The sequence below is a fragment of the Ornithodoros turicata genome, chromosome 7 (assembly GCF_037126465.1).
Source record: "Ornithodoros turicata isolate Travis chromosome 7, ASM3712646v1, whole genome shotgun sequence".
Lineage (NCBI taxonomy): Eukaryota > Metazoa > Arthropoda > Arachnida > Ixodida > Argasidae > Ornithodoros > Ornithodoros turicata.
In genome coordinates this window covers 8,444,541-8,472,383 of record NC_088207.1, presented here as the reverse complement: position 1 = coordinate 8,472,383, position 27,843 = coordinate 8,444,541, and the positions used below count along the sequence as shown (strand labels likewise).

Here is a 27,843-nt window from a genome sequence, read left to right as displayed (position 1 = left end):
ATCCCCGTGTGGAACAGCCTTCCTCCGCAGCCTGTTCTCTCAAGGACTAGCGCCATGTTTACAAACAGGTTGTCACCCGTGTATTCTTAGTGATATTTGTAACTGTCTAGTCTTTTTGCTTTCTTTTGTTTTGCTCACTGATTCGCACTGCGCCCGTTTTAACTTTTTTTTTCTAGTGACTTGAACGGTGTCCTCTCTCCCCAACGTAATGCCACATCACGACGCTGTGGGGTTTCCTGTAATAAATAAATTACCTCTTCTTGTTGCCCCATAATTGTGATCCTTCACACCCACATTAGAACACAGGCAGCCAACGCACGTTTACTGTTACAAAGTGCATTTATGTCAGGTCTCATTTCGTTCTCGCAGCTGTAGAGGAAAGAGCATCGCTGATGACTCGCGTGATAGGGTTGATTTCTCCGCACAGCCCACGATAGTCATCACTCGTGACATCCCACAGTAGAGCGCCACCTAAAGAGTGGTTCCGGACCAATGACATCTTTAATCCAATGCTGTCGGGGTCTTCATAGCTCACTCCGTCGTGACCCTTGAATGCAACGGGGTTGCCCCCAATGACCATGCGTCGCCATCCGGTATCGCGCAGCATGCTGCAGACCTCAAAGTACGCCAACACACCAGACTGAAAAGAACCAGAACCATCCATTTAACTATAGAAGGTGCATTTATGATCGTCCAACAGAGCCAAAATGAATCAAGCCATACGCCATATTACGCGTATTACGCCAGTATTTTTTTTTTTTTTCATTCTACTGAGCTGCAAAACGTCGATATTGAGAGTTCAAGCAACCAGGAGCTCGGCAAGAAAAGCCAGGGCTTGATGAATGTTTCACTGCGTTCGTATTCTTTAGTGTCGAGATAGCTTTGCGTCACGAACTAGTAGCTCTTGTAGATAAGAAAATGCACCTCAGAAGTTCGCAAAAAAAGAAAAATGCATCGGTCTCTGCCCTGCATAGGACTTAATTTGCATTGCATCGCTACAAAACATACTGTAACACTTCTTCCTTAACCAAGCGCGGGTAGAAGGGCTCGAACCGATCTCCTTCAAGCACTCTCACGATTTCGTGGTGGATTTGTCGGCGTTGTAAAAATCATCTCGATATCTGCGTCACTAGTTTGTGCACTAGGCAGCACCGAGACCCGATGCTCATACTCTGTCGGTATTTTTGTGGGTAACATTTGCGGTTGATCGGCTACGCCAAATGAGAAACAATGTGGAAAGCTACTGCTCTAGGGCATCGGTGCACGACTGTCTTTGTAACTGACACCGGAAGCCTGTGAGCCCCATGGAAGTATGGAAGTACGAATGCGTGTATGAGTGAGAGAATATGTAAGAGTGAAAGAGGGATGAGTGACAGATTGGTTGGTTTGTCCCTTCAGATGACGCACCCTTGCAAGTCGCTGAGGATGTGTGTTAGCTTATATCAATTGGTAAGAGCCTTGGAGCCGTAATCCAGAAGATGTGGGTTCGAGTCCTACAGCTGGCTAACCTTTTGAGTGACTTTCATCTACGTAATTAATTTCTGAGGCACTTGAGGCTTGGTCTGTATTTGTCCCCTCTATGTGTTTCTGCATCAGAACATCAATAGCCATTAGGAGTGTGAGTTTACGACCATGTCGCTTGGAACACGGTGTTTCTTTCCTGGCTGTATGAACACGTCCGGTGGTAACCGAGAAGCGACATTTTATTATATGATCACGCCCTCTCCACGACCTGCAGACGCTGTCCCTCCCACCGCTCGCCAAATGGCACTCAGTGATTGGACTTGTACGAGTGACGTTTCTTCCGAATTCCAGAGAGGGGAACTCGGCATACTCTCTACATATGGCGTCTGCTATCTGGCGCACCCGGCGTAAGCGTTACATACACGCTTCCTTTGTTAGTTCTCAGCCGTTTTGGAGCGTAAGTGGCACACCAAATAAGGAATACATTATTAATGAAGCGACTTGCAACGCCAAAAGTGTCATAGGCCCATATGTTTTTAAACTGTGAAACACCTCATCCCGTCGTCATGCATGTAGATGTTGTTCAAATAGCGCAGAAACTACGTTACTAATCCGCTTCGGATACGGCGTTATTGCCGGTGATGCGCGACGAGCAAAACTGCACTATAGTTTCGGAATCAACGGGACGAATGCGAAGCCCCTTAAAGGGCCCAAAAAGACCCAGCTGAAAACTTCCGCTATGGATTGACAGATTATGAAACTGCACCAGTAGTGAAATTCGAACCCACACCTTCCGATTTCCGGACAGAGGTATCAATAGCGTGCACCTAGTACCATGAGCGGCAAGACCTGGTCTTTCTGCTCATGGTAGCGGAACAAGAGGTAGCGGTAGCAAGGGAGAAGAGGCGTCATCGTCTCCCCCGCCTTCACTCACGGCACCTGTCGCTCGTGACACCAGTTCTTGTTCCGCTTCCTCCTGAACAGTTCAGTCGGCACCCAGTTATATCCTTTTTTCACGGGTTTTTCCACTACTTAGGCAAGCTTCTCTGCACGCAAAGAGTCGACGTCGCCTACTCAGTAAACCACAAACCCTAAAAATGAACGTGCTTTGTAAGATCCTCGATGAATAATGGCTGCACTGCAAAGCACGTACACAGTTCAAATATGTTGTATATCAGGCTAGCGAAAATTGCATCGGGTCGCCGTTGCCGTGAAATCGAAGGAGCTGAAGTCGCTGAAACTCTTGGAGGACACGTTGGTGCGCCGGAGTTGTTGAAAACGGAATTTTGCCCCACTGATACATTACACTGGCGGCGAGTACGGAAACAGTATAAATGCGTGCTTTATAAATTGATGGCAGATCTCATCTGTACCATACTATCCACCAGTGCGAGGTGACAACTTGCAATCCGTGTAACACGTGTCCAAGAAAATAAGCGTGTTCTTGTTGGGAGGTGTTTGGTAGCGGTTGCCGTAATAATGCGTCTCCTACTTGGATTCGATTGGATTGGAAAAGGGAAGAAAAATATCGAGAGGTTAGTCCCGTCCCAGTCACAACCGGCTATTCCAAAACGCGTTTGGGGGTGAAAAAAGAAAAAGATGGGCTACGAAAAAGAGAAGAACAAACAAACAAACAACCAAAAAGAGGAAACAAGAAATGGGTAGAGTGGGTGTAGCACGATAAAGCTCCTACTTTGTTATCGGTTTCCCGGCAGTATTGAACTGCAGTTACGCTGTCAAACACACGAAGTCCACACAAAGTCCATCGAGGCTGATGCGTTCATCACAGAATCTGTTGTAGTTTTGCGTCTACTGCGATTTATTAATGGAAGGTGTCATTGCTCTTGCGTAGTGCCACCGAGGACAAGTACGGTACTTCATGATAAATCATGACTCTTCCCGAAGCTCTGGAAGGGCACGCGGAGCTCAACGAGAGTTCTCTACACTCTTAAAAATGAACTTCGCCGCATATCGCGCTCCTAACCAACCATCATCTCGAATGATATCGTTATCTGCTCTGATTTGTTAAAAACGGGAGGCGTACGCCTTTTTTGTGACACTTATGCTCTTCATAATTGTCACAAAAAAGGCTTACGCCTCCAGTTTTCAACAAGTCAGGGTCGATAACGATATCATTCGAGATGATGGTTGGTTAGGAGCGTGATATGCGGCGAAGTTCATTTTTAAGAGTGTATGGGGAAATAATGGATTCTTGCTCTTATGTATGGAAACTTGTAACCTGGCCACTTTCTTGGTACATGTTCATGCACATATATCTATGCACCTTTGCATCGTGGTAACGGAGTTCACGCTCAAATGGATAACCCCTTCAGCTTCACACATTCTCTGTCTTCCCAAAAAGCATTCAAACGTTGTGTATAACCAGAACGATACAGTACAACACGTTCCATGCGTTCTGATGCTGTTCAGATGCATGAGGCTGCACAAGGCTGATACAGCGAATCACTAGTACAAATGGTATTTGCAATGCATTCTTAAGGGTACCGTCAACGTGCAATCTCACAAGATCTATCTAGGCCTTCAGTACCTTACTCTAGTAAACTTCTACTCTAGTAGCCTTCTAGGCCTTACTCTCGTTGCTCTCATTCTAAAAAAGTGCAATTGAAATAGTTTGAGTGCCGCTGCGTCAAACTGCGCACCAACTGTACATTGCTCCTGAGTTGCGGCGGAAAACTACAGTGCATGCGGACAACACTTGGTCTAAAACGTAATAAGTTGGCTACGTGTCAGCTGCGTAGACACCTGGAGCAGAAAGTCAACCGGGAACATAGATAGCTGTTGCTTGACGAATTGGGGATTATATCCCACCAGGCTATGCACCGAGCCGTTTTCCCTCCATTTTTGCTAGCAATTTAAAAATATTAAGCATTCTCCGTCACGTATTTGTACGTCTTGCGATGGGTCCACAAGCAACAAGACTACACCGTCAACACAAACTCTCTGTTTGCTGCTTAACGCCACATTTCAAGCAGAAACGGTGAAAAGTAAAATGTAAAACGAAAACTTGCTTTACATGATTTGTATAGGGGCCGGGCATCCCAGGAACTGTGTCGTTCTCTAGCACACGAAAGGAGAGTCCGTCCAGGGCGAGCGACGTCAACAGCTTCTTGGAGGCGGCACCCGTCGCAAGCACGGCAGATACCGTTTTCTTTAAGCCGTCAATTCCGCCAACCATGCGTTCACGCACAGCTTCGTACACGGGCCGTTCGCTGTCATAGTTACGAATGGCGACGTAGTGGACGTTTTGACTCAGATGCCGGCCGTGTATCTTTGATCGCAGGAGAGGGATGTCCGCTGGCACAACGATCACAAGCGTCATTCCCGTCTGAAAGGCGGGAGAGTTGTTAATCATACTATTAACCAACATAATTGTTCGCATCCATGCGTAGAATGCATGTTGCTGCAACCCCAGGAAAGTATGTATGCCGAGCTCAAAGTATCTCATAACTGTTTCTTTCCTTATTGCACATGTTTCTTGAATCTTTCAGTATATTGTTAAAACAGAACCTCACCACATAGCACGCACTTAGCCAACCATCATTCCGAATGATATCAATCTGTGCATTGATTTGTTGAAAATGAGAGGAGGCGTCTATCTGGGACAGATTATCTTGTCCCAGATAGGCGCCTCCCCCTGTTTTGAAGAAATCATGACACAGAATGATATCATTCGGAATGATGGTTGGCTAAGTGCGTGCTATGTGGTGAAGTTCTGTTTCAACAGTGTATGGGGACTTTGGCACACGACACCCTTCTTCAGGTGAAGGGAGGCGTTACGCAGATTGGCTGCTCCATGCAAAGAAAGGAAACACTGGTGTGATAATTATAAAAACTGATGTCATATCTGTGACAGTGTTTGGGACTGTTGGACACACTTACAGGGTGTTCAAAATTAAGCTTTCACTAGCACTTTATAAATAGGCGAACAAAAGAAAACTGGTGCTACTTTTTCTTTTCCTGCACTCTTAAAAATGAACTTCACCGCATAGCACGCTCCTAGCCTACCATCATCGCGAATGATATCGTTATCTGCCCTGATTTGTTGAAAACGGGAGGCGTACTCCTTTTCTGTGACAATTATGAACAGCATAAGTGTCAGAAAAAAGGCGTACGCCTCCCGTTTTCAACAAATCAGGGCAGATAACGGTATCATTCGAGATGATGGTTGGCTAGGAGCGTGCTATGCGGTGAAGTTCATTTTTAAGGGTGTGGAGTAAGAAACAGGTGCTACATAATTAGCAGCACCTGTTTCTTACACAAGTAGCGTAAAGTTATCATCCGGTTTCCTGTCATCGCTGTGTTTGCGTAGCGCTCGTGAAAGCTTAATTTTGAACACCCTGTATAGACAGGCGCGGTGTATTGAATGCGGTTCTTTCAGGTTACGTTTTGTTGTGTCAGCCGGTGGGTGCTTGTGCAGTTCGTTTTGATAATAACTTACTTATTCTGTTGGACCGTAGTCTGGTGCGCATGTTACTCGGGGCAAGGATGGGATGAAGAGAGCAAGGACTTGGGCTTGTTCACAGGACATAATAAGAGAATAATTGCAGCGTAGCCTGTGTGTACCCGGTACCGAAACCAAGTAGCGCAACATCGCTACACGCTACTCCATAAAAAAGTTGCGCAATATAGCATCGCTACAAATTTTGAAAAAGTAACGTGAAACCGCTACCGATGCTAAATAAAAGCAACGTAATCACTTCGCCGCTACTGTATCCACGTCTAGGCAACACCTTTCCGTAGCCATCTCGCTGCCGAATGTGTCTAAAGAATGAGTTAAAACTACACTCTTAGAAATGAACTTCACATAGCACGCTCATAGCCAGCCATCATCCCGAATGACAACGTTCTCGCCCCTGATTTGTTGAAAACTGGAGGAGTTGGCTATTTTGGTCTATTATGCACGGCACAAAATAGGCCCCTCCTCCCGTGCGAGTGTAGAGCATGAAACACGGATGAAGAAGCCCACGAGACACCTACTCCACTATCAACTGATTTGGGTGGGGCGAAGTAGGGGGAAGGTGCTGTCAGCCTGATGCTCTGACGTGAAGGCTTGGTGCACCCAGTGGAGGGAGAAGACGGGAAGGTGAAAGAGGGAGAGATGATTGTGGCACATGTGAGGGAGGAGTGTGCTAACGCTTTGGATTTGGATAGTCCAAGAGGAATACCCACCACAGAAAACAAGCCAGCATCCCTCAGTAGTCTTCGTTGGGATGCTTCGTGTACCACGGTAACCGCCTGGCTTATTGGCGAAGTTGCCCCATCGACGCCCATCGACTTATTTATTTGCGGTACTTTTTAAAAGGAATTGCTCAAAGGAAAGGGCGAAGCAAGGAACAAGCCGAGGTAGCACTGAACCTTGGACCAATATTGGTTGGTCATAGGAAGGATTGGTCCAATATTGGACCAGCTTCACCAATGGCCAGCCAATAATGGTTTCAGAATGGAAATATTGGTCGGGCATTGCGTCGCGTACGTCGCTTCCGAAGGGGCTTGCTTCGGTTTGCAGGGTCGGTTCGCATGCGGACGTAAATGTGACAGACGCATTGAAACGCAATAGTCCGGACAGCTCTTGGTCACGGTCACGGTCATGATCCTGTCATGGTCACCTTCCGTTCTGCCTGCTGGACAGCAATCGGGATGACGCAGTTCTTTTGGTTTGAACATTGAACGACCAACTTGTGCGCTTGTAGCGTCGAAGACGTCGGAATACTTTTCGGTTTTCACCCGCTCGCTCTTTGAGCGGCATTAAAACACTTCAACTGGTGCAGATGTGGTCGGTTGCTATTGTGGTTAGCTGGTAGAGTTTGGTCACCCGACATTCGAATGGCCAGCCCTTCTTCGAACATGCAGCCGCGACCAGCCACTGCATCGCCCACTATCATCTCTCATTACGCCGTCAGCCCACCCGTATTCTGGCTTACTAATCCAGCGGCCCGCTTCACGCAGGCCAAATCCCAGTTCGCCCTTGCGAATGTCACATTGCAAGTTTCAAAATACCGGCATGTCGGCTGCGCCCTTCCTCAAGCAGTTATCGTCCACTTGGCTGACTTACGCGCCAACCGCATGAGACGTTTTGAGAGCGGCAGAGTCTCGCGCGTTTCTCAGCGACAAACGACGCTGGCAAAAAACGCTCGGAGCTCACCCATGCAGCGTTTCTACAACGGCGGATGGACGGCGTCTCATGCGAACGTTTCCGTAATCACTCAGAGAAAGCAACTCTACGTAACTTGATAAACAGTTTATTACGAGTGAAGAATATCAAACACGTGTGCTTTTGAGTGATAGCGCGCTGTAACGAACAAGATACTGCAGCAATGCACGCCCACGAAGTCATATTTCTTGTGAATCCTTGTCCCGCTATTCACAAGGTACCCGCTTCGTGTATTCAGACGGAGTGAAGTCAGCTTTCCGGTTCACACCTTCATCAAGATGTTGCACACTTCTCCTTGTGTTTTGTATGTTGGACATTCACACAAGAATTGCGTTCTCAAAATCGGCAACAAACGTCTGTTTTTCTGCCGAACACCGAGGCCGAACTGCAGTCCGAGCGATTCCGCGTGCCGCCATCTATGGGGCTTCGCGAAAATTGGCATGACCGGATGAACCTATGCCAAGGTTAATCCCTGATTGGCCACTTGCACGCGTCGTCCCCGCCTCTTCCGTCTCCCAACCCTGAATTATCTACTCGCTTCGGACGTCGAGGGGAGCGTGGCGCGCCTATTGTTTCACAACGCTTTGACTTGACGCTCGCCAAACGCCGCGGCAGGACGCTCGATAAACGCTGGAGAAACGCTTCATGCGGTTGGCGCTTTATGGTAACTCCACCTGCTTTGCACTCCTATGATTATCTTAAGTCTGCGATTATGGAACGCACCTCTGCCTCTGAGCGCAGTCGACTTCGGCACCTGCTGACCGCAGAAGAGATTGGTGATAGAAGGTTCTCGCAACGTGCAGGCTCTACTCGGCGATCGCGGGCCAGCGTTCGATAGCGTCGTTCTCAAGGACCTTTTCCTGGAGCACTTACCACCCAACGGTCAGATGCTTTTGGCCTCCACTTCCAACCTGCCTCTTTCCGAATTAGTGTAACACGCTGACAAGATCATGGAAGTCACGACGTCATCCATCTGTGCTGTACCTTCAACCCTGAGCCCTCTACCATTCAGTGATTTGGACTTCCTCCATCAAAGATGTTAGTGAGCTGCGCCTCAACCGACTCTCTCAGCCGGTCGTTGCTGCCATTCCTCCCCAACCCAACCGGCCCCGCAATCGTCGCCGTAACCGAAGTCAAAGCCGCAACTCCTTTCGCACATCATCAGGTTCGCCCCTCCTGCTGACGATGTCCTAGGTATCTGGTGGTACTACCATCGCTTTGGTGCTGCTGCTCAAAAATGGACACGGCCCGCCAGCTGGACGAGAAATGGCATCGAGGACCACTAGCGGCGGGCGTTCCCACTGGCCCCTCTCGAGACTACTTGTTCTTCACTGTTGACCTTGCCCCAAAGCTCAAGTTTCTAGTGGACACCGGCGCTCAGGACTCCCGTGCTGAGTGATTAGGTCTCCCACTCTACCACTTGACCGCCGTCAACACCACTTCGATTACTGCATTCGCCAAACGCCCCCTTACCCTGAACCTTTGCCTTCGCCGCCCTTTCCCGTGGGTTTTCCTGGCAGCCGTCTCTCAGTGAGAGAAAACAAGTGGAACAGAAGGAGTAAAGGAATATGACAGTAGTGTGCCTAAATACTATAAGAGAACCGCGTCGTCTGCTGCGAATTTCCGCCATGTTGACGCCCACACAGAGCTCGCGATGCGCTCACAAAACTGTAGCTATACGGTTAGCTATGCACTACATTTTGGAGTTGAGCAAATACATAGCAGAGAAGGTTTGAAAAAGTAAGTGAAATCGGTACACAGTGTTTCATGCATGGTTAGCGTGGCCGTAAACATGGTGGCTTTGCAGCATTCTCTTCTACAAATGTTGGCTCCACCCTACACAGAGGGAGCTAGTATTCAGGCATACTAGGATTGGGAAGCTGGAAGTAACACATAGGGGAGAGAATAATAATAATAATTTGTAGTACATTAAGACGTAAGGTGAGAGAATATCGGACAGGGTGAATGGGGGAGAAGCGCGCCTGGACAGAATTCATTCATTCGAATTTCCATCTCCAATGCCCATTGCCACGCTGCCTGAGAACCCTTTGCTCAACCAGCGTACGGTATAATGTCTAGATAATTTTTCCCTTCGCACCACGTGTGCAGGCAATAGAGCGTTGCTGCTAATAGAAATAGGTTATAGAGGTACCTGTTTGAATAGCGTGTAGAGTTTCTTGAGAAGCCTGGACATTGTGCGGCGCTCTTCCTCTGGTGTAGGAAACATGCCTTCCAGTACAACGCCGTCGAGTCGATTGCTGCGAAGCCATTTGTACAAGTTCCTGGCAAAAAGCATCGCCATCGATTCCGTCTGCCCCACCCATTCGAGGAGATTGTACCGCTCAGGATGCGCCCGACGAGTGTCCACGTAGACAAGGACCTGCAGAAAACAAATTGTCAATGACACGGTGTTCCTATTGGGATCAGCTGGTGTAGCAACTTATAGACAAGATACATGGCACTGAGCTTCAGACATGCGCAATAAATTGTACTGATAATCTGACAAGAAGTAGGCCTCGTTCCGGCGGTGATCTTACTAAAGCGCAAATCACAGCGTGACAACAACGTGCGTTATTTGTTGCAGGCATCAGCTTTGCCAGAACAGAATCTTGATGCAAAGTTTTTGTGAATAGGAGCAGTGAGGTGACCCCTCAAAATATTTTTGGTTTTCGCTGCGGCGTGTTCTGCAATGAATAAAACGAGCTCCTGCGAATGTACGACGAGCGTAGGGGACCTACTGAGCGCGCACGAGGCCTGTGTTCCGTCTACCTTTAAAAAAATCATATTTTCGTGGAAAGAGCGCATCACAGAGCGAGAGGATGTCATGACGTAACATGATCTCCGGTACGTCATCCGTGACGCACAGCGACACAGCTGAAACATGTATAAGCGGTGTCTGAACTGAGAATAAAAAGCAAAGAGAAAAGGCCCGGGGCGTTTCTCGCGTCAGGCGAGCATCGTGTTGGCCGTCCGCGGCTGCGACACTTTTTTGTAAATACGATTGTGCAGCTATAATACACCGCTGTGCGGAAATATTTTGCATGGTGACTCCTGGTGGACAGCGTCACAGATGAGGCAAGGCTTCAAGTCATTCTAGATGTCATCTCATTGCTTCTTTTAGAGTTGATGTTCATGGTCACAGAAAGGGTGGGCTCTACACTATAAGAAAAAAAAGGAGTAAAACGAGGAGTAATTGCAGCTTCTACTTCCCTAGTCTGCAATTACTCCCCATTTTAGTCCCCTAACCCGACATGTGGTCCCGACATTTACTCCCCAGGACTGCAAATTGTCACTAAACTTCGTGAATGGTCTCCTGAATGCAATAGTCTACGTAAATATGTGTCCTTGGTCAATTTAAACGACATAAGGCTGTATACCTCAGACAACGTAGCAATTTTTCAGCCACACAGGGTAAGAAACAGTTAGCGCATCTTTCTTCACAAATTGTGCCCTATGTATGGCGCACGATTTTATATCACGCGATATATCACGGTTGACGGCCTCCTTCAAAGTATTTTCATGCATGCACACAAATTATGTACCTGGGACTCTTACAACAGCGCGTGAAATGCAGTCTCCACTCTGTGACGTTCATTTGCTCCCGTGCATTTATTCCCGAGAGGGACTATATTTTGTGGCAATTTATTTAGTCCCCTAAAGGAGTAAAATTACTCCTTTTTTTTCTGACAGTGTGGACTTCACCAGTGAGAAGGGATGGGTCATCGACATTCATTTTATTGACGCTCCCAGAAGACGCGGCGCAGGTTTTCGGGAACGACCAAACCGAAAGGCCCATCCACGCGCACTGCAACATACCGGTGAAATTGCGCTGTGGATAATGGGGAGTTTATTCCAGTAATTGCCTCTGGAGCGAACACCACAAAAGAAAAACCGCAAGATTAATGTGCGGTGCTACGTAGACAGAACTGAGACGCAAGACACTTTCGGGAATATAAAGCGCATTGTAGCCAGTGCAGTTAATAAGGGCGTTTCCACTAAATTCGAACAACAGATGCTGGTGCGGATTTTTACGACAAGCTCCTGGTTCGTACATCTGCTGTCTCTCCGAAATTTCGGGACAAAATGTTCTTCATAGCATGCGATTAATTTTTACTAGTCAATCTACTGAATGTCAAGCGAGATTGGCTCCGATCGACTGTTGCAGTAAAACAGAATCTGTTGACTTTATCAAACGAGTTGTGGTTCCACCTACTCGTGGTTGCTTTTCACGAGAACTTTTTGCGCTACCCTAGTTTTTGGAGGTTGAACATTTAGGTCAAATCAGTGACCACCAACCAGCGCTTTCAATTATTGTAGCCGTGTAAGCTGTTCGATATAATAATAATAATAATAATAATAATAACAATAATTTTTATTAGTGCCCAAGAACGGCCGCTAAGGCCATGGTGTTGGCGCACACAATACACATAACTCACAGTGGATACAATACAGACATAAACGCACAAATAATTATGTACAGACATATATATATGACATATATATGACATATGACATATATATAAGACATATATATAGTGTATACAGTAAACCAATTTCCAACTACAAAAATCTCGCTGTGCGGTCACACATGAACGATAATGCTTCAACGTTGTTAACTACACTCAGGGAAAACTCGAGAGCTGCGGCCACAGATGTATGTCTTCGGAGGCGGAGAATGTGGACCGCGCATTGGGAGTGAAACATACGAGAACACAGTGGTGCCCTACCAGATATTTCTTCGTGTACGATACCGTGGCAAGGGAACGCAGCGCTTTCTGGACCGGTCCTTGCCTGACGTCATTACAAACGTCATCACATGATGTTCCTGAGAAGGACGTTTCACTGCTAAAGACTGGACTGAATTGGCAGCACGCCCAGACAGTTCCTAGAAACAATGCGGAGATAACAAATTTCCCGCCAAAGCTGAACGAGAACAGTGTTGAGGCAGTTTGTGCTTGGACATCCCTGCAAGTGCCATTGAACATAGAGTTCCAACCAATGAGCCGTCTCGGCTTAACTCGTTGTTTTCTCTCGGCAAACACGTTATGTCACATCAAGAAGACCACATCTAATGACGCTTGACTTTGGGTTTTGTGTGCAGTGAGCCGGGTTTTTTTTTACGAACAACCACTGAAGGAATTGAAGCAACGAGGTCGGTACATACCTCGTGGTACAGCGGCAAGAGGAACAAGACAGAGTTTTAGTGCATAATACGCTGTCGCCTTCGCGTACGTTAGGGACAGCGTGGTGGTTCAGCTAATATAATTGATATTAATAATTGGAGGTTTACGTCGCGAGACAACTGAGATCATGAGCGACGCCACAGCGGATTGCTTTTGCCCACCTGAGGGTTCTTTAACGTGCGATGAAAGCTTACCGCACGACCCCCCGTATTAAACGTCCCTTGCGGAAGACGGCGTGTCTAAGCAACTTGTACCCCGCCATCAAGTTGCCGGCGTCCTTCGGCGGGTTCGAACCCGAGGTCTCGGGATCAGAAGGCGAACAGACTAATGGCTGAGCCACTGATGCCGGTCGTGGTTCAGCGCAATGCAAGAAGCACCCTTTATGTTTCGCGCGTGCGCAGAATCACCAACAGTATCTCTTACGTACGCAAACGCGATAGCGTACGATGCACTAAAAATAACTAATGTGACGTTGAAAGAACATAAAACAGTCATGGAGGGCAACCTATACCAACCAACGGTCACAGAGGAGCACGTGCAGGTTTTCAACTGTTTGTTACCGTTACAGAGCTCAGAAATTTTATATCGATCAAGAGCCACGTACGAACAAAGGATACAGTGAAGTAGAATGGATGGTGCGCTGAACCCGGCTGCAACGAGGTCAAGTCGGTCGAATCTCAAAATCGCAGGTTCGATCTTGGCCGAGGGCAACAGCAATGTGGAGGAGGTTGCTTCCATCACCGTGTGTTGGAGATTTCCGGGGCACGTCAAAAGAACCTCAGTGATCCAAATTATCCGCAATCTACTCTGCGGCACCTGCAACATGTCGCCACACTGCGCAGGCAAACGTTATGCTTAACATCACGGTGTCATTATTATTGTTATGGTCACGTTACCCCATGTGGAAAGAGCACCTGTGACCGCCAAGGAGTATCCGGGATGGGGAAATTGAATAAATCCACCGTAGATACGGGGGCAAAGAAAAATATGGGCAGCTGATATGCCACGCGCAACAGATATTACGACAGACGTACGAGTTTCTCGTTTTGAAATCTGTGGTAGAGGTAGCGTCTCAGTGCGTACCCGTCTCGAATATCTTGTCACAGGTAATGGAAAGTAACATGCTGTTCGGACTGATAGTCGCATCCATTAGGTACACTGTCTCTTTTATACCCTCGTCTTACAAGCCAACGCTTTCGCTTACGAGTTCAGAACAGCGTTTATACAGTAATGTCATGCTTCCCAAACTCCCTCCACCCTTTTCCCGGCTTTTCGCGATGCCAGAAGCAGTACATGCACACCAATACACAAAATTGACGTTGACATTTTATTTGACAGTTAACATAATCTGAGTGAATGGGTTGGGTTAAAACCCAGCGCACACGGGAAAAATAAAAGGAAACACGTGGCAGGCAGAAGTGACTCTTCCTACGGGGTGATATGAGTTTCTATCTTACAGTAGAGTATGTAGAGTACAGTTTCTCAAAACGAGGGCAGTATTTCGACACAGCACCTCTCAGCACCGACTCCATGATGAGCAGTCCAGTAACCCATACTTTGTTTTAACTGACGCCACCACAGATAAGTCAAGTTCGCTACATACATCGCGACAAAAGAAAATATAATCTTCATGCTCAGGAGCAGCTACTATCCTTCCAAACACGTCCAAATTTCTAGAAGCGGCTTCAGCACAGCCAGCATCTCCAAACTTGAGCCACTTCGTGAACCTTGCTGAATCTGCGGCGGCCTTCCTGGGGCTGAGGGTCACTATGTGTTAGAATGCGAGGTGCCCTTTGATGCTGGTATCCTATGCCGAGAGTAGGAGGCGACACCGGTTAGAGCCCGGGCGCCATGTGTGTGCTGTCTGAGTGTTTTCCCTGGGCTTTCCTCAAACGTTTTAAAGGGAAGGTCGCATGCGGAAACCCATCTATGAAACCGACAGCATTGTGCTCGGCATCGTCAAACAGCCTGCCTGGCTAATTTTTGAGTCTGAAAACTGCTCACATATTGTGAAGCGAACCGAACTCTCGTTTTCGGCACGTGGTTTGGGTGTCCGTGCCCACGTGTTATCACAAGCGTGCGATAACAATTTTGCGCCCGTTGCGCGCGAGGGGGCGTGACACAGATGGTTAAAAGCGAGAGTGAACGCGACAAAAATGGCTCTTTCTGTTAGCGGTGCGGTGACGGATCCATGTCCGGTATGGAATAAGCCTTCGTTCTTTGTTATTGCAACCTGTTGTTCTGCTTTCCACGCGTAGCTTTGGAGCGGAAGGCGGACGCCCCGAGAGTCGGAACACAGATTTCCACAATATTAACTAAACGAATTTTAGAGACCGGCGGTATTTCCGCGGCCGCAGAAACTCCAGCGGCGTGGGTCACTTCATACACGGAGGAGTGCGAGGGCGGCGCGCAGAGTAGAGGAGGAAAGGCGCCGTTCAGACGCCCCGTAACTCTATCAGACGCCCGTATGGCCGCGGCATTCCTTTTCTCAAAGGCGCACCATAATTGGCCGGTTACAGAATGTCTTTCTCTTTTTTCCATAGAGGGAATTCCAGCATACTCTCAACATCCCTCGTCTGCTCTTGTCATGTATTCCGTCAAATAACAGTGAAACCACACCAGTATTTCGCGTGAGGTTTTCGATTTCGGGTCACTGGTGGTCCCCGAGGAATGAAATAATACTATACTATCGATCCCCCCTATCCCCCGCCCCCGGACCAATATACCGCCGACATGGGGCTCTACCACCACCACAATATGCTACAGACATGTTACATACTACAGGCAGACCAGGGGTTTCCCCAGAAATTCATTGCTGGGGGGGGGGGGGGTGCCGAGTTTTCAGGGGGGTTACTTGGTGAAGCTTCAACTTACGAAATTTTTCTTAGATACCCAAACTTGGCACAGTGGTGACATATCTGCACAGCTTCCCAGTTTTATTTGTAGGTGTTATTACGTTAGAACACAGTACATTTGAATACAGATTCATTATGAACGACATTTCAACATTAAAGGTCAGCTATGCCGATATCCCAAATAGTCGAAACGGTTGTGACATTCTGAAAGCCCACATCCAGCTCTCCCCAAAATGCACCTTCATTCTTTCAGTTCGGTACAGTACCATGTAAAAAAAAAATAGATAATTCATTCCTAAACACACATGGGCGCAGCCATTTTTATGACGTAGATGCACCCGAACGGGCATTGTGACGTGTACGTGCCTTCGTACTTGTCAGTGGATTTCAGCTACGGCTTCTCGCGGCTTCACGTATCTGTGCTTGAAGATCGTGGACAGCCGGGTTCCACCGTTCCGCGATAAGTAAACAGTGCAGCAGCTGCGAACTCATTCGCGAACCAACCTCTGTGCGATGTTGTGACTGGAATTCGTCGTTTGTGTTTTGTGAGCACGTACAATTTGTATCAAGTCGCGTCTGCGTTAGCCCCTTTACAGCACTTGCCCATTGTAGAGACTGACGTTTCGACAGCCGTGTTAGCAAGAAAATGCCGACAGCGCTATATTCCTGCAGGAAAAAATTTTGCTATGTATTTGAGAAACCGCATACTGCTATAGGACAAGTTGTACGTACGATTTATCAATGTGCAACAGCGTCGACGACGGTATGTAACGACGAGAGACGTAAAGCGAAATACAAATCACATTTTAAACTTTTTTTGGGATTCTGTGCATTTTCCAGAAGCTTTCTTTGAATCACACACTCCCATGTCCAGTGATGGCCAGTAGTTAACTACATGTAGTTAAACTACTAGTTAAACTACCTGATTGTAGTTAAAAAGTAGTTATCAACTACTTGCAGAAATCTAGTGGCAACTACTAGTTAAACTACTATTTTAAGTAGTTAACTACAGTAGTTAGGTTACTGAAGGCGCCAACTACTTCCGATTGTGCCGTAAGCTTTACGGCACGATTGTGCTTCCGACTTTTACCTTGAGCTACTTGTTTGATGAGAACGGAGGTGCACAGCAATTGTGTCGTGCATGTGTACTAAATCTTCACTTTTAATGCTTGTCTAGTGAAGCCTCATTTGCTGCGAAATAATTCTGCAACTTAGTTTATCACGTAGGTACAGAAAGAATCCCGCCGCAAGCTTTGTATTTGACGATCGTAGCAATGGCTTGAGCCAAAGTTTATTATTGCTTGTGATTCATATTTAGGTGTCCAAGAACACTACAAGGGATTGGTGTTGGTGGACATCGTTAAGTAGTTATAGATGTAGTTAAACTACATTGCAGTAGTTAAAAAAGTAGTTTTAACTACTTCCCTGAAAAGTAGTTGAACTACTAGTTAAACTATTCAATCACAAAGTAGTTAGTAGTTATAGTTAAACTACTGTAGAAGTAGTTAGTGGCCATCACTGCCCATGTCACGCTGCGTTGTGTGGCACGCTACAAACTACTGCATTTTATGTCTAACATCTGGATATTGTTTGTAATGAGCACCGTCCCACAAAAACATGCACACGAAAGCTCCAGTAGCCATGTGGTTGCACACTATGCAGACGCAAAACAAGTACCAGAGCACATATTGCCACTTAGAAATGATGTTTTCAGAAATGTGGTGTCTGAAGAGTTAGGGCATAGCATAGATCCTAGAAATCAGGTGAACCTTATCCTTCTGTAGAGTGCTCTTTCAATTCACAACTCAGCCCATGGGGTGTAAGTGTTAGAGGCAATTATGTGACTTGTCGTCCTGGGTGACATCACTGGCCAGCCTCGGAATTAATTCCGTCCTCAGGAATTATTGTACAAATCACTTTGTATGTAGGACATGATAAGCAATATGTAAGTTGCACCCTTGTCTGCAGCATTCTCGATTGCCTCTTACCTTTACAGTTAGAGACACATTACCAAACCATTTGCAAAGGGCACTCTTACAGGGACCGTGTAACTTGAGTTTTTAATTTATAAAATTTATAAAAATATAAGTATACAATATGTAATATGAAATTGATATAAAATAAAAATAACATTTATAAAAAGAATTTATAAAAAATAAAAAGGCTACATGGAAGCAATCCGTTAGCATACCCATTGCACATGAAGCACAATTATATATGCTTGGACATCATCTAATTACCATATGTGTGGCTGCATATGACATTTTTTATGCGCATGCTCTACCTTCCTATTCCTACATGTGCACACAAATATATGTGAAGTGGCAAAAAGCAACGCTAGACTCTAGCATCATTGTGCCCCTTTAACTTTTACACATTTATGTCTGGTGAACAGGGAATATCTCACTAGAAAAGAAGACATTTGTGCATTGTTTGGCAAGCAAATAAATATATGTATTTACATTTTCCATCAATCAACAATGTTGTGACCTGGTGCAAATATTAATGTCAACAAGGAAAGTACTTACAAAGTATTCCTATGTGCTCAAATGCAGATATGACAATTCTCTTTTTGTACCTCAGCACAGTACAGTTTCAAAATTAACAAGCTGCACAGCATCAGCAATCTTAAAGTGTCTCAAGAGGGGAATCACATAAAGTTCCAATAATAGACTGTGCAAACAAAGCTCCAAAAAACAAAGTACTTCAAGAAAAATCTGAATAATCGTTGCCGTTGTGATATGTACTACTTTGCACAGTTCATGAATGGAACATGTTACCTCATTGCATTGCCTCCATGTGAGCACTAGAAGAGGCAGCTTTTTAGGTCGCTCTTTTCGTGTTTTTCTATTGTCTTTTTTTGTTTTCTGTTTTTGCAATAGCAAGCATGGCGATAGTGAAACACAAGCAGCCAAGGACAGGATGAGACATCTACATTTGACTGCTAGCTTTAAACTGATATACTTATTAGCAGACTCTGGAATATACACGTATATGCTGCGAAGCAAATGACAATTTAACCAATAGAATAACAGACAAGAAAAAAGGGTTATATATCTTCCCCCTCTCCTCATTCTATTTCACAAGCAGCCCTAGTATCATTCTGAGTGTGTCCGTGCGTTCCCTATGAGATAACGTATCTCGGACAGAAGCAAATCCAACAGCGGACTGCTTACACATGCAACTTTCTTGGATTTCTCTAACCACTTGTCATTTAACCGCTGCCTTGAGCTGTGTGTTCTGAAAATTTAGGCAGCATCCAGAGTTCCTGCAACGTGTTGCCATGTTTCTCGAGGGCATCAAAAGTCTGTCCTTGGCTGCCTGTGTTTCACTATGGCTCTCAGCTACAAACTACCCCATTTCAACACAGTAGAAAGCACAGATTTGTAAACAGCATCTGTTGATTGCACTGTACATACCCCCATATAAATGATCATAGTGGATACTACATCTTGTGCGATAATGTCAGGAACACAAAAAAGCTAGATTTGAAACCACTCTTACGTCGTAGGAGTAGTATTTATGTGAAGCTACGCAATTCCTGTCCTGCAAATAATATATAATATATAGAATATAATATAATTTAAACCATATGTTTCATCTGCGAGCGTGATGATCCCCTGAAAAGCAATTCACACTTGGCCGGAACTACCGGTTCTGAAACCTATCCCTGACATGTGTAGCCATCAGGGAGGAAACCCAAGGGCTGCGGTGGAAAAGACAAACACACACGGGCTATGTTCTCACTGTGTATCAGCTGCTCTGGCTACTAAGAAGAACATGTTCCAAATTAATATAACATGGCTTGACATGATACGCCGGCGAAAGCTAACCAATAAAATTAGTAGTTAAACGCACAATACGTAAACACTTGCCATAACATGACAGTTTCCTTCCTGCATCATGCGCTACCATTCAACCCACATAAACAGTGTACTGAATTTTTTTATAGCATTACACGTCGTTTGACAGAACTTGAACAAGATTATATAGCTCACGATAAAAGTAGAGTGAACATAATGTGCAGAAAAAATGGCTAGGAAGCAAGCGAGCTGGTGAAGATGATGCATATGTAAAACCCCGAGACTAGGGAACACAAAGGGACGTGTTTGTGTCTGTCCCTTCGTGTTCCCTACTCTTGGGGTTTTACATCATGCATCATGTGCAGCTTTCTATTCAGGCTTAATGGTCGTAGCAGTAATGCATGAAGGCCACTGCTAAGTTGTGTTGAGAAACACCACTTTATGTTTGCCATGTCTAAATGGAACGTACCTGACCTGATCCAAATTAACCGTTCTGAGTCTGGAACCCACAAAGAGACAAACGCAACACACGCCACAACATTAACAGATAGGCAAATGAGCTGTGGCGAGCTCCACCTTGGGACAAAGTCAACAAGTAATTCACCAAAAGTCAATGAGCGCCTGAAATGTAAGATCTCTGACTGGTAGCAGGACGGTCACGTTCAATTCCTGGTGCTAGCACTGACTGGCTTTTTCATGAATTATTTGTTGAAATTTCGATGTGCTTGAGAACCATTCGTGAACCCTTGTGTCCTCATGAGGTGATGAGGGTTTGTCATCCCAAAGAGACTCCCTTTCTGGCATGTGTCCTTATGGATGCTCATCACTGCAGAAAAAAAGGAAAGAAAAGGTATTTAATGACAAGAAGTGGATAGTCCTATTTACTGTATAAGGATTGTGCGCAACAGAAAGAAGACTTTCGCACAGAAGGCTGTACTTCTCGAGGTCTAACATCAAGTTACACAATTCCAGAATATATAAGACATGTTGTAAGGTAGAGAAAAGTAGAGTTATTGAGTTGTCGAGTTGTGTTGAGGGGGGAGTTGTACCCCCTTTTTATTTTATTATATATGATTGTATAATTATTTCTATGTCTGTACCAACCCTCGCTCTCTACATTACAACGTGTTTTATATATTCTGGGATTTTGTAACTTCATGTTAGACATTAACAAGAGCAGCCTTGTGCACGAAAGTCTCGTCTCATTAAAATTTAGATGCTCTCAACAGTCTTCTTTCTGTTGTGAATCTGTATCGCAGCATACCTGCACATTGCTGTTCTACGTACTGTGACTTTGCACTAAGAGTATGGACTTTGGGTAAAAAGACTACACAGCACTGCTCAGGTATTTTTGCCTATCGAACAGTATGTATGTATGCAGTATGCACACAGTATTTGTGCGCCGGACCAACTAAAAATGCAATGAATGTGGCATTGCCCACGGTAATGCACCAAGTTCAACACAATTATTGTAGAATCCAGGTATTTTAGCTTACATGTCAATCCAGTACCTCATCCAGTGTGAAGGTGTGACAAATAAATAGTTTCCATTTTTCTTAGCTCTCAGAACACAGACAGTGAATTAATAAGAGTAGACAATGTTAACATGAATTCTGGGCTATTCTTCAATTAAAGATTCACAGATAGTAAAGGCACCTTCCTCAATGGACGTTGATGACACTGAAAATTCGAAAATGTTATCAGAGGCGACATCAGCTTCTGTGTGTCAAAGGATTGTATGTCCAACAGTAATCCAGCTAACAGTAACAAAAATGTGCAAAAGACAAATTAACTGAACTAATGTAACGTACCTTCTATATCAGACAGTGAAGCTTGCAACAGCCCATCCGCAGGAACCAGTGTCCAGACAGCAAAAGTGCTTGAACTGGGAGATAGCAGCTAATCGGAATGGCGACCTTTGTTTTCCACCCTGAAAGCACAGGTTGTAACTTTGAGGGCAGATTTAAAAGTGGTGTCAAGATGTCTGCATGCGAGTGCACATGAAAAGTTGAACACAGGTGAATACTCAAACTATAACATCACATTGTCCTACCTGTTGGTGGAGGTAGACTGCAACTAACGTGTCAGCAATTTCTTCATGCACCAGATGCAAGCCAGATCATGCTTCATTTCCGCCTTCAGCGTGCACCTGTGATAACTCAAAAGTTATATTATCAATACTATTGTGTTGTTAATCGTGGTTATATCAGAGTAAGTGCAGTAGGACAGCTGCACAATCGATTTATTAAGCCTGCTATTTTTTATATCTGAACCTCGACTTACCCTTTTTGCTCTCGTTTTTTTCCTTGTCCCTCCGTGGCACGTTCAAAATGTTGTGCGTCGGGCACCTCAGATTTCCATCAGACGATTTCGTGCCGAGATTCCAAATTGCCTCTGGAGTCGCGCGTAACCTATGATAACATTCGTGGACGAAATCCTTGCAGTGGAAATTAGCAGGCACCACTGTCAGCCAAGAGCTTCGCACTGCTTGGTCTTTTGGCAGCTTATAATAGGTAACACTTGAATGCTCCGATGAATTGTTCTAACAGCGTAGCACCGTCGCATCTTCGACAACTTCGCCGTGGCATATCACGTATCATATCGCTCCAGCCCATTAAAGGCAAGGTCAGAACAAGGAAGTGCAGTTTCCAAACGACGCCGTGCCAAAAAAAAAATATTCACATGCTTTGTTTCCGGCTTAGCAACAACGTAACAGCTGTTCGCTTATGTACGATGCACAGAGCGCACAGAGGACGACACGAAAGAAGCCGAAGCGGCAAAGCCAAGAGTCCACCCATGCCAAGCCAAAGACAGATAAACCGAGAGCAGTGACGTCGGTGCGCCCGTGCGCAGGGTTTGCCGACGGTCTGACGGCCGGGCGTGGGAACTAAAAAAACTGTTTTCTAAAAAACTACGAACAGTTGGAGCAAGATATTTCGCACACGTATTCAGTGTTCGGTAATGAACACACTGCGCGAGTATCGCTCAGTTGTGCGGCACTTCAAAATCGGCATATCTGACCTTTAAGATGCATATAATCACATGGCCGACAAACAAAAAATCACAAAGCTCAATGAATACCTAGCAACCAGCGGTGAAACCTTAGACGAAAAGAGCTGAATACCTCGTTTGATTGGGTTGGGTGCAGATAGTTCTTGATGATCCACATTGAGTTTGCGTGTCCGCACGCATTTTTGCTCGTATATGCGCCCAATATATGCGTTGAACAGTCACTTACAAATGATTTACGATAAATACATGGTACGATCATCTGCATGACTGTGTAATTCGCTGCGCCGGACTCACTACCAGAACGTGTTGGTGGCAAAGATGGGTGGGGTCACCTGAGAAATTTCAGGGGGGTGTTGCAAAAATTCCGGGAGGGTGTATAGCCCTCCTGGGGGGGGGGGGTGTATAGGGAAATCACTGAGGCAGACTATGACAATATATATGCAATATCCTACATATTCCGAGCTACTCCCGTAGTTTCAGGACCACTTGTAATGTTTATCACTTGTAGAATCACATCATCTTTCGCTATTACCAATTATCATGATACATGCCGAGCGCAGCTGCTTTTTTTTTTTCTTCATAATCAACAAAGTTTTGTGTTCGCTACGAACGAAGCTGCTCCGTAGTATATATTTTTTCTTTACATTTTACAGCAGCAGATTTCTTTGTTAGCAAGAGAAAACAATAGGTAGTTTGCTTGAAGAAAACAGAAAAAAACGCGTTGACTACGTGCACCTTCAGGCGTTCTGGCTGGTGCATATTCGCGGAACACGGACGCTGAAATTTTTATTTTACTGTAGATTTGATTTTGTCGTTCTTACCTCGAACTTTAGCGAAGTTCCTCCATTGCGTGTTATTCAGTACTGGCATTCACAAACCAAGTAGTATGCATACCGGCTACATGTTCTATACACCAAGTACGTAGTGGTTTTCCTAAACACAGTTGAGTTCTTACATGGAGTATCCGTTCTTTAAACTAGCCAATGATAAGCAGCAGTTAGGATATGACACTGAACAGCAGGGGCATTATCGCCGAATTTCTTGTCACTTGTAAGATTACAGAACGGAAGAAATCGTTCGGGGGCTTATCGCGATGAGATAACAAGTGAAAATGTTGCATCTGTTGCAGGCGGATCCTGTGGAGTAATTTATATTGCATCAAACACGTTGCGGGCTATATAGGACATATCGAAACCGCATTTGATGAGGCAGTAGTCAGTAAAGCACCTTATTTCTGGTAAACCACTACACGGTCCTATATGTTTATTAGCCGGACAGTGTCCGAAGCGACGGAGTTCTATCTGGGGCTGACTCAACCGTCTAACACTTGACTGTTTAGCCGCACAACACTTTCCTGCCCATGATCCCGGCCCGATACGATGTGAAAGAATACAATCCCTGATCCCCAAGTCAGGTCCAAGAATCCTTGCACTGTGCACGAATCCGACCTGTGCTCTAACTTGTGTGCCACAGAAACGTTTTGCAAAAACTCTGTTGAAATGATGTGAGAAAATGTAATCTCCAACGATTTGTTTCCGCTGCTTTCGGTTATTGAAATCGTGCTGTCTCGGTCATCCTGTAAGATCATGTCGTGGCCCGTCCCTTTCCTTCGAGACACAATCCTGTCATACTTGCGCATGGACGCCGTCTTTATATGACAGTCGATCTCGAACACTAGGAAACAAGCACGGCTAGATTGCAAGCGATAGCCATTATTCGTCGTCCGAACAAGTCTACCCGTACTTTACAATCAGTGATTTATCGAGATCCCTAAAACCCCGAACTGTTTGGCGGCATGTTGTGGGTTCGATTCCGGCAGAGGACGCTATCGTCTAGGAGGCAAGGTACAAGTTGCTTTGACCCTCGTCTGTTCAATCGACGTTAAATACGGTGTGCCGTGCGCTAAGCTTCAGGCGCAGGTTCATTGAAGCCTCAAGTGGGCAAAATTAGTCCACGGACCAACCTCTGTCGCCTCGCACATTATCTCACGACGTAAATCACCAAATTATAAATTACAAACGCTAGAGCGGTACAACCTCATGCGGCGAGCAACGACCTTGTACTAAACAAGAACTCGTGAGGCCCTGATAAGCCATCCACCGGCGCTCTTCGGTTTCCTAGCCGGCGCGGTGCGAACCTCTGAATTTCACGGGAACGGCTGTTTCAAGTTGAAACAGAAGGGTACCTCGGAGCCGGCGCAAACATCACTCCGCAAGGCGCGCAGCGAGCGTCAGCGCATCCATGTAAACAACCTAACGTGACCACGTGTCATTTCCGCGGCCGAGCGCACGCGTGCATTGGATAGTCCGGTAAGCACTCTAGCTCACCATTGAAAGGTAAGAGAAGAGAGGCAAGCGTCTGGTGCACAAGTTCCGAATCGGTGGCCTTTTCCGTGAAAAAGTATGACATAGATAAATACGCCATGAGGTAATAGTCACTTGTCTAGCCGCTTTGGAGGTAAAGGTGTTTGGAGAACGCAAATGTTTGGAGGTTTATGAGAGAGACGCTCTTTGGCAATAAAGATTCCGAAGCTTTATGCACTGAAAGTTCCACTACATAGGGGTAGCTGGCAGGTGTCTTACCATTGTGGTGCTTCCACAGAGTCCATGAAGGAAAACAATTCATCTTGATCTACACGGTCAACCCTATACAGGGTGTTTCACCTAAAGCGATAACAAATTCTAACTGGAGACGTACTCGCCGGAGGATTGTGGGACTTTCGAAAGATACCTTCTGGGAACATTTGCCGCCAGCAATAAAGGCTTTGGACAGTTTTTAATTGTGGGAAGTATCTTTTTTTCTGTCGAATTTTGAAAATTGCCAAACGAACCTCTCTTTTCTTTTCGTTTTCACAGAAATATGAAGCCATCCACGGATAACCAGACCCAACAAAAGCTATGCACACTATCGCAACAGAAATAGTCGAAAAAAATAGTAATATTTCCACTTCCCCACTTATACCTGCTGTACACCACCTGTCGCGACAACGACTGAAGGACAATTGGATCGTGGGCAGTTTAGCATCATGAATGGTGCTCGAGCTGTTTTATGGTCAGCTTTCAAAGATCATTGACTGTCCTCGTGACACCATTATAAAGCTCATCCATAGCAGGCACTGAGCTACACCGACACTGGATAGAAGCTCCGGCGATAAAGAAACAAGCGAAGCAAAAACCAAGGCTCTGCAGCGAGGGTAAATATATCTTCACGACCTCTAAGTGAGCTTCGTCAGAACGGCTCCACGAAAGTCACTATCCACATGAAAGTTTGAGGGCTATGCTTTTCTATTCACAACGTCCATTACTTTATGAATGAGAATGAATACTTTATGAAGCTAGTTATGTAATAATGTTGTCTTTAGTCATGTAGTAATGTAATGTTGTCTTTTAGTGACATAACTCCTGATATACTTGAAACATGAAGTTCGCACAGGAATAATTTATTGCATCATACCTTGGTTTTGTAGTTCTTTCGCAGGTATTCCATGTCGCTGTAGAGCGTAGGGTGCGCCGCACTTTGGTAAGCATCATAATTAAGCATGTCGTCAAACCAGTCCTGCAAACCATGTAACGGATAGACGACATGGGTGCACCGGTTGGCAGGCACGTCGTACACAGAGTAGCGTAGTTCTTGCAACCTACTGAACGCTGTCAGATTTAAATGGCAGAAGATCGCTGGCGATCGCGACTCAATAAACCTCCGGGGAGCATCAGAAGCGTCGAGGGCTACGTCGTCCGCTATAACACCCTTGAGGAAATGTACTCGACGCAGGTAGTTGAACAAGGCTCCTGGAAGGAGGGTGAGAAACACGACGACCAGAAGAAGGCACGAACCACAGATGTAGATGAGGGAGTTCTTCAAGACGTGGTCGTTCGTAGAGAGCAGGGCCCGACGCGTTCGCCGCAGCAGCCGTTCCTCAGACTGAGCCATCAACTCTAGGTCCTGTTCAGTTCACGCACCGGCTATGGTTAGCCCAACAGTTTCTTCTTCTTTATTCGCAGTCATACCCTGCGGCACGTGCAGCATGAAGCCACATAATCGTGGGCAAACTCACCTTGTGACTGAGTGAGTTTGCATTTGTCTGTGTTGCTTTAGTATATGAAAGTGCAGATTTGTGCAACTTTCGATACAGCATTACGCAATAATCCGCGGCATTGCAGCATTCAATACGAACGATTATAATAATAATAATATGGTCAACATTAGTTATTTACATGCAGGCTGCTGCCGGCTCACTGATGAGGGCCAAGGCAGGTTAAAGCATCCTCAAACTCACACCAGACAAATTTAACAAGTAAAAAGCATTGAAAAGAAATACGGTCTGACCAGGACTAGTCGACTGAATCCAAGGGACCCTTAAAGGCACTGTAAAGCAGTGGGCAAGCTGTTAATATTGGCTGCGACATTTGAAAGCTTATTCTGAAAGAAATCCACCCTGCAAATTTTATGGGCGACAGAAAACTCTAAATATTTTTTTAATCGCGACCGAAATTGCGGTGCAAAGACGCGGGGCGACGCCTTGTTGGAAATAATTGCGTATTCGTCGAGCAACAGTGTTACATGTGCCGAACCCTATATCGGCTAAGTCACGGGCTAAGTAGCTGGCTTCATGCATTTTCCTTAAAAAGATAGTTCCTGATATATATTCTCTCAAAACGCAAGGACATTGGTACATTGTAGAAATGAGTAACAGAACTGTCATCAGAATCACCATGAGAGTCACCTGCTTAAAAATGCACCACGTCCGGCAAGCTGGGGTGGTGATGGCAGCCGTCCACAGATGTCGCTGTACGCTCCATTGTTATTGGCATTTTTATGTTCGCTGCCTACATAGCGGGAACTGCGGAGTTCCTGTCGGGTCTTAGACGCAGGGTTGCCTGTAATATTTAATCTCAATTTTCTAAAACGACTACGAGGAGGACCTGAACGAAATTTATGGCGTTTGTGCACTTAGCACCCGAGCTGTCAAATGAGCCAGCAGAATAAAATTGTACGCCTGCTGCTTTACATCACTTTAACCTTTACCAGTACCGTTAAGAGCACTGGAGAAGATCGCCGAAATTCGAATACCTGTCCAACTTTCATGTGCCTTGTTCCGCTCTCGCAGAATACGAGGGGAAAAAAATAAAAAATAAAATGCATCTTTTTTTGCAACGAAACCAGTTTACGAACGAAATCAGCTTATCGTCTTTCTGCATTGTGTTACAACTCTTGTTGTTCTTTATATAGTCAGCGAATTTAAGTCTCGTTTTCCTGCATATGATACTATGCAGAAAGTTTAGATACCTGGCCTTTGTACGACACGCTCAAGCATGAAATCTGTGTATCTCTCCCATACGCATTATAATCGAATC

The 27,843-nt window shown here is 45.6% G+C and overlaps 1 protein-coding gene across 1 annotated transcript; it reads right to left on the bottom strand.

Annotated features, from left to right (window-relative positions):
- Positions 1-316: 316 nt before the first annotated feature.
- LOC135399500 (chitinase-3-like protein 1) lies at positions 317-26,486 on the bottom strand. The gene is made up of 4 exons (XM_064631256.1): positions 25,943-26,486; positions 9,789-10,016; positions 4,499-4,810; positions 317-640 (listed from the first exon to the last, which is right to left on the bottom strand). Exons 1-4 carry the CDS (start codon positions 26,417-26,419, stop codon positions 353-355), a joined length of 1,305 nt encoding a protein of 434 aa, XP_064487326.1. The 5' UTR covers positions 26,420-26,486; the 3' UTR covers positions 317-352.
- Between the last annotated feature and the right edge of the window lie 1,357 nt (positions 26,487-27,843).